The sequence below is a fragment of the Calypte anna genome, chromosome 7 (assembly GCF_003957555.1).
Source record: "Calypte anna isolate BGI_N300 chromosome 7, bCalAnn1_v1.p, whole genome shotgun sequence".
Taxonomy (NCBI): Eukaryota; Metazoa; Chordata; class Aves; order Apodiformes; family Trochilidae; genus Calypte; species Calypte anna.
The window spans coordinates 11730769-11749700 of record NC_044253.1 but is presented as its reverse complement, the minus strand read 5'-3'; the positions used below and the strand labels follow the sequence as shown (position 1 = coordinate 11749700).

Sequence of the window (18932 nt, the reverse complement as noted above, 5' to 3'; positions counted from 1 at the left end):
TTCTCTGGGCTTTCATTTAAAAATAGCACAGGCACCTACAGCACTAGCTGCAGCCTTGAGTTCTGCTTGCTTTCTGGGCACATTGGTAAGCAGCATCACTCAGCCTGACTGTAGGTTTTTACCCTGCTCTGAGTCCCAGTGACCACAGAGGCTCTGTGCTGCAGATCCCTCTAGATTAACCAGCATCTGGATGGTTTAAGTAGATGGATGGTCCAGATGGTCACACTGAAGCTATAATCCATATATCAGTTTGTACTGCACTTCTGTTATAATGTGCTGCAATGGCTGTGGAAAGAGCTGTCTGCTTTCAAAGGAAAACATAATCCAAGACTACTGGTATTTTTTTCTCCCCTTGCTGCTATTGAGGCTGGTGGAAGTTCCTCAGGTCAAGCCTGCTTGTGCATGATGGAGTTAGCTGTTCTACCCTGCCATAAGCACCCAGCCTGCCTAGTGCTTGACTTCTTACTGATGTCTTAGTTTGTTCTGAACCCTTCTGAGCCCTTCTTTACCTGAAAGCACATCCCCTGACAGAATGTTTTTCTATAAAAGCCCAGGCTTTCACAGTGGTGTGAATCTTTACGCATTCGAGCATGAATAAGAACTGAAAAGCCAAAGGTTGTGAACTTATTTTTAAAGTGATATAAATTACAAAGTATATTCATTTACAGCTACAGTATTTAAATCCTATTTGCAACAGCACAATCAGTAGGATCTAACTGTTGAAGTACAGGAAGAAGTTATTAATAAGGTAAATAAAATGCACCAAAGAAGGCTTTGGTCTTTTTTCAGTGCTTTGTCTTACAATTCAAGTGTTTTCCTTCCTTCAAAACACACCCAAGTGAATGCACAGTGCAAGGCATGAGTCTGGCTGAGTAAGAAATTCTTCTGCCCGTTACCTAAAAGGATTTCCTGCCACCAATAAATAGCGTCCCCAGTTCTGCATTTAGGACATCATCAGGAATGACATCATCCTCCACAAACTCCTCTCCAAGCTTCTTCCACCATGGCCAGCGAGTGTATTTCAGCATCGTGTTGTGGGATTGTCTTGCCTTGATAGCAACAGGGACTGACCGACTCATAAAGACATCAAGATCTTTTTCTGTGCTCTCTTCTAACTGTGGAGCATCTGTAAGAACAAGAACATCAGGGCTCTCTATTTTGTTTTGTATAGTGTTGTTTTACATGTGTTTCAAACAAAAACCAAAAACAAAAAAAAGGAGCACTATCCTCCCACTTCCCACTGTCCTAGGCCACTCCTTTCCCCATGTTGGTAATTAGAGTTTTACGGCTGCATGACAAACTTGATTGGACAAGTAATCCCAATTGAGGCTAACAAAAAAAAATTCATAACGGGGCAGGAAGAAGATGAGGGGAAAGCAGGACTACTTCATTCAGGTGCAGTGGTGGCATCCACCAAAATTACTTCTTGTGAAACCATGACCTAAGAGAAAGGTGCTGCTTGTTGCTACTGCCGGATCAGCACTCCTGGTGCTGATCCTGGGTGACAGCAGTGTAGCATTTCCACCTCCCTGCCTGGGGTACCCAGCAGGAGGTGTTGCTGACTGCCTGGTTAGGAGGTGATGTTAGCATGTGACAGACTAAGTAATAGAATTCAGTTAACTTGCTGAATTTCGTTCTGCTTGGGTGCTCTCTGATGGCTGCAGTTTGCTATTCTCACTCTTTCACTCCAAACTACTTGTCTGGAATTAAGATAACAGAAGAGTGAATTCTGTTTCACTTAAAGCCAGGCTAGAGTAAATTAAAACATGACTTGGAATTCATTGCTCAAAGATTTCCCTCTTTATCCGGAAAAGCTGAGAGCACTTCAACCAGCAGCTTATTTACAACACACAAAACCAGAACAAAGCAAAATAAATGTAGAGGAAGAGGTTGTGTGAGATCCCCTTCTTAGAAGTGCCTTTTACAGGTCCATTCCTTTTCTTGTGAATGCATCAGAGAGACTTCCAGCAGAAGAGTAAGCTGAAAAGCAGGTGTGTGTACTTGACCTATAGCAACACCTGGATAAACTTTAACAAAGTCTGAACCTCAAGATAAGACATTTGGCAAAGAAAGAAAGAAATTTCAGTTTTGGAACAAGGGTTTGCCACTGCTCCCTCTAATTTTCTCTCTGAAGTAGTTTTTTCAAATTAGTGGTAATCAAAGCTATGACCAGAGCAGTCACATACTCATTAGCAGCTCCACGTCGGTGTTGACCTGAGCCAGTAACGCCTTTCTCCGCTGCTCTGCCCTCCTATCCAGTCTGCTCCTTGACAGGAACTGTGCCAGCCTCTCCTGAGCCTGCATATGTAATTCCTTACTCATTTCTTCTGACATTTGGGAAGCCTAGATGAAAACAGCAGTTTGTTATCATTAGGAGCTATTTTAAATCTTTTGGGAACAGAATAAAGTCTAAACAAGGGATGCAAATACTGTGCTTAAATTGTTAACTTAATAATTCTGCTCTCTCTCCAGTTATCTCCAAAACTATCATCAAATATATAAATTTTCCATTTACAGCTTGCTTTGACCCAGTTTATTAGATTAATGGTTAAAATTCCCAGTATCCTAGCACCTTCCTCTCAAATAAGCAGGGATACCTCACATGGATTATCCTAATCAGATTTTATGATGCTGAATATATTTTATCTCTACAGTATTTTATGTTGCATCATTAACGCCAATTACAAAATTACAAAGAAACCAACCGGATGCAATTTGATGTAGTCATCCACCTGCTGCTGCAAAGCTACTCTCTGCTCATCAGTCAGTCCCTTGGGATCTTTCCAAGGAGAGAGAGGTCTTCTCCTTCTTCGTTTTTCCAAGAATTTACAAGCCTTTGTAAAGAACATATGACAATATGACAATGAGAGGCAGGAAGCTTGTCTTCTCCCTTTGTTTGTAGCAGTCAGCAAGGAAAAAATGTTTTAATACTGCAGCTATTAAAGCATAAATTTAGCTATGATGCTGAAAGACAACATACAACAGTCACCATGAATGGTAAATAGTAACAATAGGCATAATAAATTACTGACTCATCTTCAGGGTGGTGAAATTCCAACCTTAGGTTTCAAAGTGGCAGCTCTTGCATTTTAGTTATAAGATGGTATCTGGCTTTGTAACCTTTGCAAGGTTTAACCCATCTAAACAACTTGTGGCTCTAGACTATCATACTCTGAGTAAGTTTTAATGTAGTGAAATGAGGCAACCAGGTGCCACTAATCAGGCACAGGTGGGCTTGACACAAGCTCACGACCACTACCTGGCAATTAGTGGCATCTGGTTGCCTCATTTCACTACATTTTAAAGTAATGGCTACCTCAACAATAAGAGAATAAACAGAGCTTTTTAAGGCACTGTAATAATCCACTAGGTCCTAGCCATTCTCAGGACAAAGTATATGTACTTACTGCTCTCTGAATGGTGACAGCTGCTTTGTACTCCTTAAGAGACTGTCTCTGTTGATGAAGATTTCTTCTTGCTCTATACCCTCGCCAGAATCTCTGGATAGTTAATGCTGATTTGCCCTCCATTTCCTCCATGTACTTATTTACCTGACCTATAAATGAAACAAAAATCCAGTTATATGACCGACCCAACAATTTCCATTTTTAATCCTCAAACTAGACAGCATCAAAAGAGATTGGGTGCTATCAGTTAGAAAGCCCTCTTCCTGCAAGGTCCACTGGCTGTGGGCCATGTCTCAGAGACTTGTAGCTGCAAAGGAGCTTTGTAACACAAGAAAACTGGGTCTCTATTTCTCCTGTGCCATTTTGAAGGCAGCAGCTCTTGATCAGGAGTTAAGGAGCCCTTGTAGAATTAGCATGTTCTCTGTCAGATGATTGGGTCAGAAGATAAGACAGTAAGACTACAGTGCAAACAGACATGCAAGGTCAGGAAATATATCTGGGGAAACTGTTCTTAAGGAGACCCAGGCAGTTTAATCTTCTGATATAGTTTAATATAAATCATACTGGCATGGATTATTTCCAGAAAGGCAAGCTGTCGTTCATGGAAGAGTCTCATGGCCCTCTGTCTCTGCAGTTTCATTTGCAGTTTCAGAGCCTCTTCTTCCCTCTGTTTTTTAAAATGCTGCAGCTCCTGTTCCCGTTTAGCTCTGTAATACACAAGAACATGAACAATTACCTAAAGCTGTACATTTCTTAAAAGCATCTGTCTTTCTCTTCGTGTTGAATGGTCCAGCATCAAGAGAGGAAATTCACAAAATAATCTGCCATGCCAGCTGTTGGCTTCAGGACCACACCAAGCAATGACAAATGCCCTGCAAGCTAAAAAATTTCCACACTATCTACAGCCACCAAAAAATCTGAGCCAGTCACTCAATCTCCTATCAAATCAAAGTATGTATTTTTACTTATGATAAAGTTCTAAGGACCCTTACAGGGGACAATGCTCCATGTGGGACATTCAGAGCTAGCATGAAGTAGAACAATTTGATTCCATTATCTGGGGAAGAGGTAAAGAAACATTAGCCCTCTGCTCCAGTGTGCACCTTTTTCCAGTGCATCCATCAGCATGCATGGTACCTGCTGTCCCTAACACACAGTATTATTTCAGTATGGACTGCAAGAGCAGATCAGAATATTAGCTGTTAAGGCTCACTGCTGAAACTTGGAGGATTGCTTTTCTCCAGGAAATACACACTGATACATTTTCTCCATCTCTAGCTTTGTTAACAGAACACTAGGAAAGAATTTTCTTGCAAATTTTTCCTGACCTGTACTAGTTGTAATTTGATGTTGGGATGTTGCCTCCTGTGCTTGGAATTGGAAAAGCCCCAGCAGCTGTTTCTCATATGAGAACTGAAAACTCTGTAACTAGCCCTGGAGTGTTTAAGTTAATAATAGCCTGTGTATCAGTTACATACACCCTAGAATATTAATAGACATAGTAATATATTAATAATAATAAGACTGATGTATTAATACATCAGTCTAATACTGAGACTGCTTGGTTCCAGTGAAGCACGAGGAGCTGTGAGGTAGGGCTCCTCCTCCCTTCAATACTCCTTCTAATCCCAGTGGAACTGACTGCATGCTTGAAATTTACAAGTTCACCCTGCAGTGGGGTGATGATGTGACTCTTCTGTTCAAGCAAAATCACTTGCCCACTCAGGATCTGAGTACCTCCACTGGGCCCACAGCCCTGAGTTCTGCTTTCCTGTAGCTTTTTGCTAGGGACAGTGAAAGGAGGACCTTAAGCACTAGGAAAGAGAACAAATGGACAGAGCAGAGGCATAAGGGCTGCCAAAAAGGGGGCAGAAAAGACTGTAGACTAGAACTAATATCCAGAAATTCTGGTATTGCTGCATCTTGCATACCTCTAGACTCACAGTACTATTAAGTTATTCATGTGCTTCCCATCACTAGGACCAGTTGAGCTGTAATTTTTCCACCAACCATTCTTTATCCTCTGTCTCTGTACCTGGGTAGGAAGATGGGTCGGAAGCTGTCGTGTAAAAGAGATGTGTTGGATTTAAAACTCTGGCCCTAACTGATAAACAGCCTCCACCATGAGCTGAGAAACCATAATCCTTTCACAAAAGCAGTGCAGACTTGAACCATGCCCACACATCTACCAACAGAGACAGATCATAATCTGTGTGATCACATCAGAACAGTCTCAAGGAAACTAGAGGGGTTCAGCCAACATATTTCTGTCAAAGGCTGTAAATCTTTGCCTTTTTAATCCAGGGAGGCACATATTATAAGTGAAATGATGTCACAGGATCAAACAGGACTTTTGCTGACATTTTCTTGATAACACTATTAATAATTTCCCCTAGAAATCTTTATCTTTCCACTAGGTGGAAAACTACAAGAATTTTTCATTAACTTCTCAGATGTGCATCTGTAAAACTACTAGCAGTGTCTGTCACGTATTTAAAAGTTTATTTGACAGTGATTCTTCCCAATGTAGTCTTCAAATGTGTTCTTCATTCTCTCTTCCTCCTAATACAAGACATATTCATTTGCACAAGACCAGACTGACAGCAAAATGCCTCTGAAGTGAAGCAACACACACACACACAACAGGATCCAAACTTTCTGTGGTAGTTTGTGGCACAGATCAACCTCCCTCTGATCATCTCTTTATATATAAATATACATATACACAATGGTTTGATTTACACATGACTAGAACAAATTACTGCTATTTTAGCAGTCCTACAATTAGCTATGTAGCACTGAACAAAGCTCAAGGAAAGATTACAATATTAACTGAGGAGACTTTTCTGAAACCATGAAGTTTCAGAAGTTTATAATTTGCAGAGTTTAGGAACTTCCACTGCAGCTGCAGGTGAGCAGAGTTTGGAGTTTCAACCTCAGCAGTATTTAACCGTGCTTGTTCTAAAATAAATCTGTGAATATAACAAAACCCCAACTGTTAAAAATTCAAAAATACTCTTGAAAGCTTTCCTAAAGTCACACTTACAGTATTCCATACACTATTTTTCAGCATAACACTAACTACAGCTTTGACCTAGAGAGAAAAAGAACAGAGAAGCTGTACAGTTACTATCATTATTATACTACTTTCATAATACTATTACTATTATCAATACATTAGGACAGACTGAGCCATGAGCACACAACTGTAAGGATATTAACACATTTCCATTCCTCTCAATACTAAAAAAACACATTCAAAAGTCCATTTAATTGACTCAAGAACTCCCGAAGAGGCACAAACTAACACAATACTGAAAATTACACAAGGAAGTCCAGTAGCTTGTTGACTGCAAATAGCCTGGCTCCCTTTCCCTTCTGCTTTACAGTGTTATGTCTTAGCCCATAATCCAGATTCCCTGGGCTATAACTGTAGCTTGCAGGTTTGCAAAGTTCCTGATGAGGGAAGGAATGCTGGCTCAGAGTGTATGTAATACTGGCTCCCAGTGTATGATGGAGTACAAAGGAGCAACAAGGATGTAATTTTTGGTGTTTCAGCACAAAAGCTGAAGTGTCTACTGGCCCTCAATGGACACACTGCTTGCACCTCCAGGTTTTCCAGGATTTTAAGATTACACCTTAGGCTGTTCAACATTTTCTTAATGCCATTCTAGATGACAAATCATAACTGTCTGCTTTCTAACACCTTGATCATAATGCAGTGTGACTTAATTAATTGATTTGTAAGATCTAGTTTTGACAGAGTAGCACTCCACATGCAAAAAAAGGCTGAAAAAACACTTCTGAGGAGCTCAAACTTGATTTAAATCCCTTAACCTATGTTACATCCACACTAAAATTTTAAAAATAGTTAGCTTGTATGTGGTGTTATCACTGCTGAAATCCTACTTCAAGTAAGAAAAATATTTATGTAGCTTCATTCATCTGTGGAGCTCCAAGTCAGACGATACTGTTGCTAGATCATTGAAGTGACACCATTTTGCACAGTCAAAAATTTAAGATATGAAGAACAAGGTCTTGCAAGTGCTATACTGACCAAGCACTGTGGTCCTTGGTTTCTCTAGCACTCTAGTACGGCAGATTGGAAACTTCAGGACAATTCTCCATTCAATTTAGAGTGGAAGTTGGTACCAAGTTAACTGTGAGCCAGTTCACTGCTCCACCACAAGTACATCATCTTCAGTGCTATCCCATGCTACAGTGTGCCACATTTCAGTTTTCCACATGCCAAAATTTTTTACACTGAGAACATACACTCCAGTGCCTTTTACAAAGCCATGCTGTTTACCTGAAGCTTCTCTGTAAAGCAGTTACTGCTTGGGGTAGTTTTTTCAGCCTTTTCCTTGTTTGAAATCCTCTCCATGTAGCCTGGATTATACAAGCTGCTTGATGCTGCCTCTGAAATTAATTAAGCAGTTGGTAGTATATTTTCTTTGCATATAAACCCATTTTCTTACTGCTTGCATATTTGAAACAATCTCAACATTTGGCCAAAACCTATCAGTTCTCAGATACATGAAAATTCAGTATTTGTAACAGCTTGGGGAATTTAAGGTCCTTAAGACAGTTATTATCATGAAACCTGTACTTGCCCAAAAGGCAGCTAATCTAACCTGGACTGATATCCTCTGTGGTAAAGAAATGAATCTACAGCACATTTATAAGATATATATTAACTGCATTACTTGATGTTAGTAATTTGTTTTTAAAACATCTGAAACACTTGATATTTCAGATGGTTATGCAGTGAAAACACCTACACGACTGAGGACAGAAAGACAAGTTTAGAGACATAGCAGCTGGTTACATTTTCAGTATGATCAGAAGACACTGAAATGCAACAAACATGAGAAAAAAAGAATCAAATCTATTATCTTAAATGGAATTGAAAAAACAAAACAAAACAAAAAACCCCCACAAACGCCACAAGACAAAATACCCTGTTCTGTGGAAGATGAAAGCAGGTCTCTACAAACATAACTCTGATTTTCTTTAAAGTACTGCCTCTCAGAAACTTCAATGTAAAATTTTTCTGTGAAGTTCATGAAACACACATAGTTTCTTCTATTGGGAATGAAGCCCAGGTGTTCTGACTGAACGTTTTATCTATATGATTTAATTCTATGTGAATGCTTCCTACAATACAGAGATCTACATTTTTAACATTGATGTAAGAAAAGCAGATGCAGTTATTTTTCTTCTATAGCTAGCAAAACTAAATTATTTTTTTCTCCTTCCCTGTATAGAAGTCTATAGTGAATCTACAACAGAAAGTCAATTTCTTAAGTCACAGTCCCATACCTTAATCACCGGACAATTTCTTGATGTTTTCAAAAGTTATGGAGGGGGAAAAATTAGTAAATAGGAAATTTAAAAATCTATTAATATAGTGAAACTGTAACACAGGCTTTGATAAATGTAATTGAAATTATACAGTAAATCCATTCTAAAAATACATTTAACACATATAACTTGGATTTCACACATAGAAGTCTCATTAAACTTCAGCACCTCCATTTCTCCTTTTCCACTGGATTCTTCCAAGGACAGCAGGTCCAAGAGTTGACCAAGATCCCTGTCAAATCCTTTGCCAGTCCACTGCATACTTAAAAGCCTTTTTAATCCTAAGGGAGAGAAAAGAAGCATATGATACCTCTAATATGAATTTTTCTTTTCAGTATTTCAAACTAAAAATTTTCAAGTAAAGAAGTCAAATCTGATTCTGTGTGCACAGGAATACTAGATTGGAGCTGAACATATATATATATATATATAACTGAATATCTGGTACTCCAGCCGTCACAGAGAAGTATTAAACAATGACTGTAATTTTTTATGTCCAAGTCACTATCTCTTGTGTCTACATAACTGGCAGTTAAATTATCAATGCACTTTCTGTGTCTTATCAGTAAGTCATTGTAAGGTACTAAAAGGATGTAAAACACCACGCTCGGTTTTATTAGCACTGCTTTCATATCTTTCATAATAACATGTACTTATTTATAACTGGGATTCTTTGATGTCTTATCTGTATAGCATAGTCTAACTGGGAGTGCATGTGCATCCAGTCCCTGAGATAGCACAGCTTTTAAGGTTCACAGTAGCTAAAAAGCATACTGTGCTCTCCCCATAACATCCACGCTCCCTGTACAGGACTCAAGGTGAGAGCAACACGTGATTTTTAGCTTTGTATCAAACAAACCCAAGAGCTTGAGAGTTCTGCAGTGAGTTGGAGGGAGAAGGAAGCAGGACAGGAATTAGGCATGTATTTGGATAGCCTGCTGGAGAACTACAGATGCAAGTAACTTTTCCATCCTTGAGTCATTGTTCATAAGCATATTCATACACTGGGGAATTCCAAAGAATAATCCATCAGATATGATTACAGGACCTGGATATACAGCACAAAGTCCTTCATGCAAACAGAAACAGCACCTCTGTTCAATCCCACATGCATTGGTAAAATGATGATGGTTAAAGACTTGAGAGAGACAGGTGAGACTACAAATGAAGTCAGTGGCTGCCTGAACTCTGCAGAAGCTGATAGTTTGGCTACACAAGGCAGTCTCCTCACAGGAGTCCTGTGGGTCTGACACAACTGTCTGCCAGTGTCCAGACAAACTACATATCCAAATGCACCTCTCAGCTACTGACAGGGCACAACTCAAGTGTACCTCTGAGGTGTGTCCAGCCCTGCAGACAAAATGACCAGGCCCTCCTGGAAACCTGATGTAAAGACAAGTGCAGGTCATGCAGGTGTGAGGTTCAGGCACCTCTGGCAGGCTGCCCTTCCTGACAGGAAGTTTACACTGAAACACCTCACACTGGCAATGGCTCTGAGCTGCTGTGGAGCCAAGTCATTTCAATGAGAGGGTCAGATGGTAGAAATGCTATCATACGTTTTTTGCTGCTGTTCCTCAAGTTATCTGAAGAATTCCAAAGCCTGAGTGAAAACTAACATACAGAGTCTAACAAAAAAAAAAAAAAAAAAAAAGTTCTGTTTTTTTTACTTAGTGGAAACAGCAAACGTGCAGAAGAGAGAAGAGTCTCTAAATGACTGTAGCATATTGTGATTCAAGGGCAAAATAAAACATAATTCTTTGGTGGGAGACTTGCAACTCTTCAGAAAAGTCAACATTCTACAGATGGGATGATCAGATGACCACAGCAGCTTCACAAGATTCTACCAGCCTTAGGCACATTACACTTTCTTTCAAACAAAAAGGATGCCCTTTTCTCTTAATCCTGTGTGCAAAAGGATGACAAAGCTGCCCATCTGGTCCAGAATTTCCCTGGCTGGCATTGCCTAATAAGTAGTCAGCACAAGCATAAAAAAAGGGAACAGGAGCTTTTTGTCTGGCATATCCACTTCTTGCTGTCCTTGTCCCCAAAGGACTGAGGCTGCCCACAAGTAGTTCTGACCATCAACAACATATGAAAGACTTGGCAAATATCAAAGCCTCTTTCTTAGTTTCCATGGGCATGATAGAGGACAAAGGTGTTTCCTAGGGCTCCCTGATAGGTTAGACACAGAAACATTAAATGGGACACCTCATTAAATAATGAACAACGCAGAGGAAATTACATGAGTTCTAAGCCTCCGAAGGCACCAAGACAAAATGATAAACTCGGTTATGAATTATTGGAAAGAGTTCATTCCAATCACTCAGACATCAAGAAACACAGCAGAAGAGATGCAGAAAGGAAGAAGCATAGTCTGTAAGGTTGGAAGTGACAAACAGCAGTTTAAGAAAGCTGCCACATGCAGAGTCCTCAATACACACACAATAAATCTGAGAAACAAAAGGAGGTGTGATACCTTCAACTACTATGGAAATGAAAAGTTCTTTTAAAAAAAGCAACACAGCACTGCAGTTTCCATCTCTATTGGATAGTTATTGAACCCAGGGGGGAAACCTCCATCTTTGTATTTTTGCAGTGAATGTAAGAGGAGGCCAAGGTATTGTTCCCACACGTTACAAACCTTTGTAGCGATCTGTGAGTAAGCCCAGAAGCTGCTTGCAAAATGTTGCCACCAGCAATAGCAGTTTTGTAGCAGCGTTTCCTATGACAGGATTGGTGGTAGAGGAAAGCTTATAAACAAGTTCATCCAAAACAAAGTGAAGGGTCTCTTCATCAACCTGAAGCAAGACAGAACTTTAAATGCAAAGGAAAAAAAAAGAAAAGGTGAGGGGACAGAGTTGAAGTGTTATTTTCAAACTACTTAAAATTTAGAATTCAGAAAAATCAACGATATAAAAACAACTAACCTATTGACCCTCAAAATATTGTGTAAAACAGACATCATTATAATTGCTGTTTCAACATCATCTGTTATTAACAACTGCAGGAAGTGGTCATTTTGCAGGACTGTAAAAAAAACCAAACAAAAACAAAAACCAAACACAATAATAAGTAAAAAAGGAACCACACAAACAGAACCAGACTTGAAAAGACCATAAAACAAATACACTTCATTATGGAACATAAGCCATAGCAAGGAAAACCAGATACTGTTTCTGAAACAAACTCTCTCTTTTATAATTTTCACACTGAAAACATTTTTACTGGAGTAAGTAAACTACATCAACATTGAAGCCCTGTTTTTCTGCCTTCGGATACCCCACAGGCACTGGTGCTACAATGGAATAAAAGCTTTCAAACCTTTCATGCTACATTAGTGTCAGTTTCTTAGTACAGCAGAACAACACTGGGACAACAATATCCAGAAAGGACAAGGGTTTCACCTCAGCAGTTTCTAACATCAGGTTTATTTAATGCAAATTCATTGATGTCATTAAAGCACCATCTTTTTTATTCCAGTGTATCACTGTCTAGGTATTTAGTAATTTTTCTGGCTGCATGGGTTTTCAGTTACACATCTTGTGATCTTTAGATTTTTGTGCTCTATGTTAGAAATAAAACAGAATTCTGCTTTTTAAAATCATAATTTAAAAATATTAACCAATTAATACTGCTTTAATTACAGGTTATTTTGGTCAGATGTGTATCGTGAAGCTTTTTAGATATTTGTAAAATTTCTTGGCATAGCAACAACTTCAGAAATCTGCTTTCAAGTCTAAATTCCTGCCTACGTTAATCACACACAAGTTAAAAGACATCACCTGTGTCTTATCAGAAAAAGAATCAGGCTTTTTTTAAAGGTATAGAATTACACAGGGAAATTACAGGAAAACACTTTCAATGTTAGTGTCTGAAAGACTGGCAGGGGAACTCTTTAGTATTTCCCTTAAGTGGATCTTTTCCATTTTAGATATTGCTGTTTCTGTTGAGTAGACTACTTTAAGAGGTTGATTTAACATCTATTCCAATTTTGAAAACCAGGTGGTGATCAGCTGAAGAGTGATTCTCGATACCTGTAGTTGCCACAAATAAATTTTCAGGTGTTTTATTTCCCCTTACCACATGCTGCAAGCTGAACATGCCCACCGAACAGCCAGCAGATGGCATCAGTTACTGTTTGGAACCAGTGTAAAAAATCTTGCTTATCTTTATCCTAAACAAAAAAGAAATAGGTAAAAACCATGTATATGAATCTTCACTGAGGACTTCAGCTTTATGTAGTGGCAAGGCTTCTATGTTTCAGGAAGCTGGACACCAAAACTTCATAAAATTCCTGGATGAGGCTGATTAAACTGTAGGAACCAGTCAAAAAAACCCAAACTTGGAAGTCCTTCAAGGCCAGAGATCAAGCAAGAAAATCTAAACATACAAAAAAATAGAGCATCTGTTCCTGAAAAAAAGGTGTTACAGGGATAAAAAAGCCTTGTTTACTCCTTAAAATACATTTGATAGTATAGGAGGACAAAGAAGACAAATAATAGTTCAGTACAAATGCAACACAGATTTAGTCCACAAAGTAGGAAATATATTCTTTAAGATTGAAGCACAAGGAAAAAACAAAAAAGGTATGAGGTGTCCAGGGACACAGTTAAAATGGAAAAGGCTCCTAAAAACTGTTATGGTGATGCTTCAGATGCAGCTCATAGTTGTATGTCTGGGACCAAGCATCAAACCACTGTTAGGCTCAAGTCTGATCAGTGTCAAACTGCCTGAATCCTGTGCTGACCTGTGATAACACTGGCCTGGAAAAAAATGACCAGGAAGAATCCAGGTTTGAATATGTGAACACACATACAGACATGCAGTCTGCAGTCTGAATTCCAGGTGTGAGCCCAAAAATCTAAATTTGGGAGATGGGACAGCAAAAGGGCTTCTAATAGTGTTACACCACTGACAAATGTTGCTGTAAAGCACTTGGCCAAACATCTCCCACATTAATTGGTCCTCCACAAATAAAACTCCAGAAAGCCTATTCCTAGAGCCATGCTGTAAGCCCAAGCTCTCAGTCACAGTTTAACTTTGCATTTGGTTCTTACCATGAGAGATACAAAATCACAGTACTAAGTTAAGCTGTAATATTATCTGTTCTCTGTTGTGGCAACACGTCAGTTTCTGAAAGCTATTTTAGTGCTTCCCTTGACTTCAAAGACTTACACAAGAAACAGATGAGGGCAGAATAAACTACAACTCTGGGAGAGTGGGATTTCCAAAGTTCCACTGAGCAAGCACCAAGTCTGGGTGCCCAGTCACCTCTGAGACCACAAGGTCTGAAAGCCAAAGTATGAATTACAATGTAGACTGAATTTGCATTCAAAAGAAATCTTTGCCCACAAGCATGACTCAAGTGTGTAGGCTGAGACATAATAAGAAAGTGTGGGGGAAATTACATATTGTGGATAAGACTGGAGTCTCCTGAGATGTCATTCAGGAAGCTTCCTTCCTAAGCACTAAATGCTCTTTCTGAAGTATTGAACTAACAGAAAATACACTACTTTACTGATGCTTTCTGAGAACTGATTGATTCTGGTGTCCATCACAATACTCAGTAAGAAAACTGACTAAGTGCAAAAAGCCAGTGAGCCAAGAAATGAGATAGTATGAAGAGACTGAGATACAAAAAGAAATTATCAGAATCCATGAGGTTGGTTATTTATATTACTCATGAGTTTCATTTGTTGGGTTTTTTTCCTTCTAAATCTGGAACTCAGTGCTTCAAAAGCATGAGGAAACCTTGTTGGGCAAAACCCTTCTTCTCTGAAATGAGAAATGTGAGAAAGTGTTCAAATCTACACATTCAGTCTGCCTTTGGGGTTCCCAACATGCGGGTTCAGAAGCAGCAAGGATTTTTGGAATTTTTTGCCCATTTTGTGGCAGAAATTGCATGGCAAAACAAACTTCAACAAAACTGTTTTAAAGTCTTAAGACTTCCTAAACCTTTTCTGTAAAGCTGAATAAAGCAGTGGGAACAGAGCCTCTACAAAGACCAAACTAATTAAATGCAAAGTTAAAGAGACATTACCGTGACTAGGATGCTGCTTTTTGTAAGGCATTCCTTTCTGTCAAACCGCTCTAATTCTTCTATCCTGCTTTCAATTGCATTCCTGCCCCCTGCCTTTACTTGTGGAAAGCAGGAGCCAAACTCTCCAAACAAACCTATGGTAACAAAGTAGCTTTGCACACCTAATGGCCCCAAGCTTCACAAGGACAGATTTCAGTTTCGAAGCTCCAAGGCATAAGAAAAACTACTGTAATACCTGGAAAATAAATTTTCATAATACACTATCCCCAGAACAATATCCTATTTATAGCTTAGAAAGCTTACAGAAGTTCTCTGCTCTTTTAAACATGAAATTTAAATACCTTGATCACTCGGATAAATCGTGCCTGCAAGCGTCTTCCCAAAACCAGCAGGTTGTCTATGACTGAAGGAAGGAATTTCTTGTAAAATTCCTCAGGATCTTCTTTCACATCTAGTCCTACACAACAATGACTGAAATGGGAAGAAAAAAAAAAAAAATCAACCTGAATAGTCGAGGGCCTGTTTGAACAGCTTTGAATGAATGTCACGTCACAGGAGCAGAAATGCTTCACTGGCATGGGACAATTCAGCAGTGAACAAGAGGGAACTGCTGTGACTGGCTCCAGGGGAGCTGCCTCAAAAGGAAGGGGATCACTGGCAGGCTGCAGACAGCAAGGATATTGCTGTTTGTTATAGCATGGCTCAGTCTAAAACATAGCCAAGGCACTTTCTCCTTTGGCTTCATCAGATCTGCTCAGGCTTGTTCCACATGCTAGGGAAGGGCTCTCATGGTCATAAAGAGGGGAAAAAAAAAACCCAACCAAAAAAAAAAGACAAAATGGAAAGGTAGATAAAAGCCTGAGAAAGGAAACCTGATGATCCCACCCCCCTGCCTGGGGGGCAGATCAGGCATGGAACCTGTGTACAAATAAAACAGTACTTAGCACAAAATTTTCAGTGTGTCTCTCTATAGCTTCTCTCTAACAGAGGAAGACACATGGACTAGAAATCAGTTCTTCAAATCTCAATCTTCTTTTTACTCAGTGCAAACAGGTTGGTCATTTCTTGAAGACATTTTACCAAAAAAATGCATGTTTTCTACTGTAAAGTTTTTCAGTTTTGCACTCTGCACTGATAGTAGAGCAACACATGAGCTTTCCTAAATTCTCATGAGTTTTGCTTTCCACACCTTATCTAGGCTTTAACTTTTTGTGAATGCACACATGTAAAGCTCTGATTACCAATGCCCTTGGAAATCAAATTCAGGGCATGATGCTGAGATTCATCTAGTTACAAAAGGACATTTTTATGGCCAGAATAAATGTCAGTTTTCTCTGCAAAATTAAATAGTTTACAGGGGGTGATTTAAGTATCACACAATTCCAGTGATAAATCTTGCATCTCTTAGTGAAAATCCTGGCATTAAAAATTCATAATGCAGATATGGCATAAATAAGTGGTGGCTGCCTAATTGCTTCATGCCTTAGCATTTTGCTCCCTAGTTAAGCAAAAATCAAATACAGCTAGGAGAAAATTTAAAGCTTCTTATTTTTCCTGACATTGAAAACTGAGATTGGATCACTGGGGGGTTGAGTTTAAAACTTGTCTTATTTATTAGCTAAGAATTAAACTTAATTATGTCTTTTTTGCAATATCAGTACATCAAGCTATCTAGTCTGTATGAGCTATTATGTTTAAAATGTAAATTGATGTTTAAAACAGGTATATTAAATAGATATTTAAATATCAAGCCAAGCTGTGAGTCAATCAGGCTGAAGACTTTTGCAAGATGAAATCTCAGCAAACAAAGTTTTTAAAATAACCACAGTTCTGAGTAAGAACTATGACACTAATGAGTACTGTTCACAAAATGAGGTAAAGCCCAAACAAAAAGTGTTCCCACCAAACAGTTTACCCAGCTCCATGAAACACAAAGCCAATGAATTAAGCAGGACCAATTAGGCTATGCCTGACCCCCTGCTCTTGACTGCTCCCTGCACTTTAACCCTGGCCTTTCCTAAACAACAAACCCTGCTCTGGATGGGAGCCAATGTATTACAGCTTGAAAGAAAAAGAGCAAGATGAAACACCAGAAAGAATACAAGAAGAAAACTTCTTAGTAATTTTTTTTTCTTACCTTAGGATCTCTGCTAGCTGGGCAGCAGTAGCCCAGCCTCCACGCAGCCTAGAGTGGTCTTGCCTAAGGACCAGCATGCAGTACTGAGTAAGTTCGTAATCATATATATCTTGCTTAATTTTTTTGGATTCTTCACATCCCAAGGAAGCATTGTGTAAAATTCCTGTGTGAAGGAAGCAGGAGACAAAGACAGTGTAAGATTTTGATGTCCTAGGTTGTTTTTTTTTTTTTTCTTTTTCCAAACTCTTAATGTAATTGTAAAAGTGATAACAACAGCATAAAATATTTTGTCAGCATTTTTTACTTCTACAGCTACAATCCATTTGTTAAATTATACTGGAATTTGAAAGGGTCACTAAACTTAGGTTGCCATTTTCTCACTACACGTTTAGTAGTAAAACATACATTAGCTGGGATATAGCCTATTTGTATGAATTTCCTTGGCCAGATAAAACCACAACCACTGTGAAGCATACAGCTTCCTTATAATTACATCCCAATTTAGAACAGGACCTAACTTGTTTCTACCATTTCTATAAGCAGTGGCTATGTGGCAAAAGCAAAGACAGGGGGAGACACACAGGACTCTTCTTCACACACTCTCTTCTTCATGTGATTGTGTTTCTCTGTCAAGAGGTAAAAACTGAATACTGACAACCATTCCAGCTCTGTGCCCACAAGCACTGGGAGAAATGATTTTGACCATGTCTGAGATCCTTGCCCACATCAGCAGGGGTCTTACAAACACAGCTGAGTTGGGAGAAAAGACTTCCATTTGCTCCACAATTCCTCCTCTTTATTGTTGGAGGAACAATAAAGATACACACGATACCACTCAGGATAAGCCATGTTATCAACCCTAGAAACTCTCCAGCCCTGCCAGAAACATTCAGAAAAACTTTCTGTATTTGAGAAGGTGAACGTAAGGACTGCTCATACTTCGCTACCTCATCCTTTTAGTTTAGAGACGGTATTAATTACCCTTCAATTTCAGAAGAAGCAGGGGGATGTCCTGTTCTCTGCTCTCTCTGACCTGAGCAGCTAAGGCCTGCACTCGGGGGTCCGTAGCTGCCAGCTCCGCGCTGCGTGCCCTGGCCATAGGAACCAGAGAGGGCCCGCAGTGCCGGCGACTCGGGCTTCTTTCCCTTTTGAAATGGTTCGGTGCAGGTGCGGGCTCCTTAAGCGCCACTACTGCCACCAAACCTCCAGCTCCTCCACCACCAGCTGGAAGCTCAGGCGCTGCTCTACGCCTCGGGCACCGGGTCTCCCCCTGAGGAAGGACACAAAACACGGAGGAAATCGCATCCGCGCTCCCTCCCGTCGCTTCTCGGAGCCGCGGGCCTGGCTCTGCCGGCAGCGCAGGGCTCCGGCCAGGCAGCCCCAGAGAGGCCCCACGGGGCGGGCAGCCTCCCCGAGGCCCCCGGGGAGAAGGGCGGGGGGGAAAGAGGCCGCGGAAGGGCGCTGCCCGCCGGCAGGGTAGCGAGGGAGAGCTACGCTGTCCCACCAGGGTCACCTCAGTCTCGTCACCCCCACCCAACCTCCGCCAGTGGCGGTCCCGATGCCCCCGATCCCCGGAGCTGGGATGCTCTGAGAGGCCCCTTCACCCCCACACCCCCCACCCGCTCTCACCGCCGCGCGGGGGCTTCCCACTTCAGCGAGGGGGGTGGGAGATAGGGAAGGAGGGGGGGGGGGGGGGTGCAGTTTGTGAACCCGCCGGCTCTAACCCCACCGCCCCCCCACACCCCACACCCCTCCCCTCTCAGCTGTGTGGTCGCGGCCGCTCTCCACCAACCAGCGCTCTCCCCTGCGGGAGGAGGGGCTTATTTGCATATCCGCGTGCGGGCTGGCGCCGCCGCCTCTTCCACTCGTGGAAATCTACAGAGGGGGTGCCCAATCCCAGCCCTCGCTTCGTGTGACGTCACAGAGGGGAGGCGGGGCTCCGCCGCCTCCGACCAATGGGAGCTTGAGTGGGCGGGGCATCACC

At 40.7% G+C, this 18932-nt stretch overlaps 1 protein-coding gene across 2 annotated transcripts; it reads right to left on the bottom strand.

The window, feature by feature from the left end:
- Positions 1-371: 371 nt before the first annotated feature.
- IQCB1 (IQ motif containing B1) lies at positions 372-18683 on the bottom strand. Of its 2 annotated transcripts, none has more exons than XM_030454499.1 (14): positions 18578-18683; positions 17930-18218; positions 16949-17111; positions 15153-15282; positions 12852-12945; positions 11699-11798; positions 11413-11585; positions 8940-9052; positions 7717-7826; positions 3972-4114; positions 3408-3556; positions 2706-2834; positions 2187-2343; positions 372-1126 (listed from the first exon to the last, which is right to left on the bottom strand). In XM_030454499.1, exons 2-14 carry the CDS (start codon positions 18045-18047, stop codon positions 897-899), a joined length of 1809 nt encoding a protein of 602 aa, XP_030310359.1. In that variant the 5' UTR covers positions 18048-18218; positions 18578-18683; the 3' UTR covers positions 372-896. The 2 variants fall into 2 exon arrangements, with proteins under 2 accessions (XP_030310359.1, XP_030310360.1); XM_030454500.1 differs by lacking the exon at positions 18578-18683 and adding an exon at positions 18487-18538.
- Positions 18684-18932: the final 249 nt, after the last annotated feature.

Coding starts and splice junctions, on each gene's coding strand:
- IQCB1 (XM_030454499.1), bottom strand. CDS start 18,047: ATGGCCAGGGCACGCAGCGCGGAGCTGGCAGCTACGGACCCCCGAGTG. Junction 11,799..12,851: donor TGTTCAGCTTGCAGCATGTG/GTAAGGGGAAAT, acceptor TTTTTTTTACAG/TCCTGCAAAATGACCACTTC. Junction 1,127..2,186: donor CGACGTGGAGCTGCTAATGA/GTATGTGACTGC, acceptor TTGTTCTTACAG/ATGCTCCACAGTTAGAAGAG.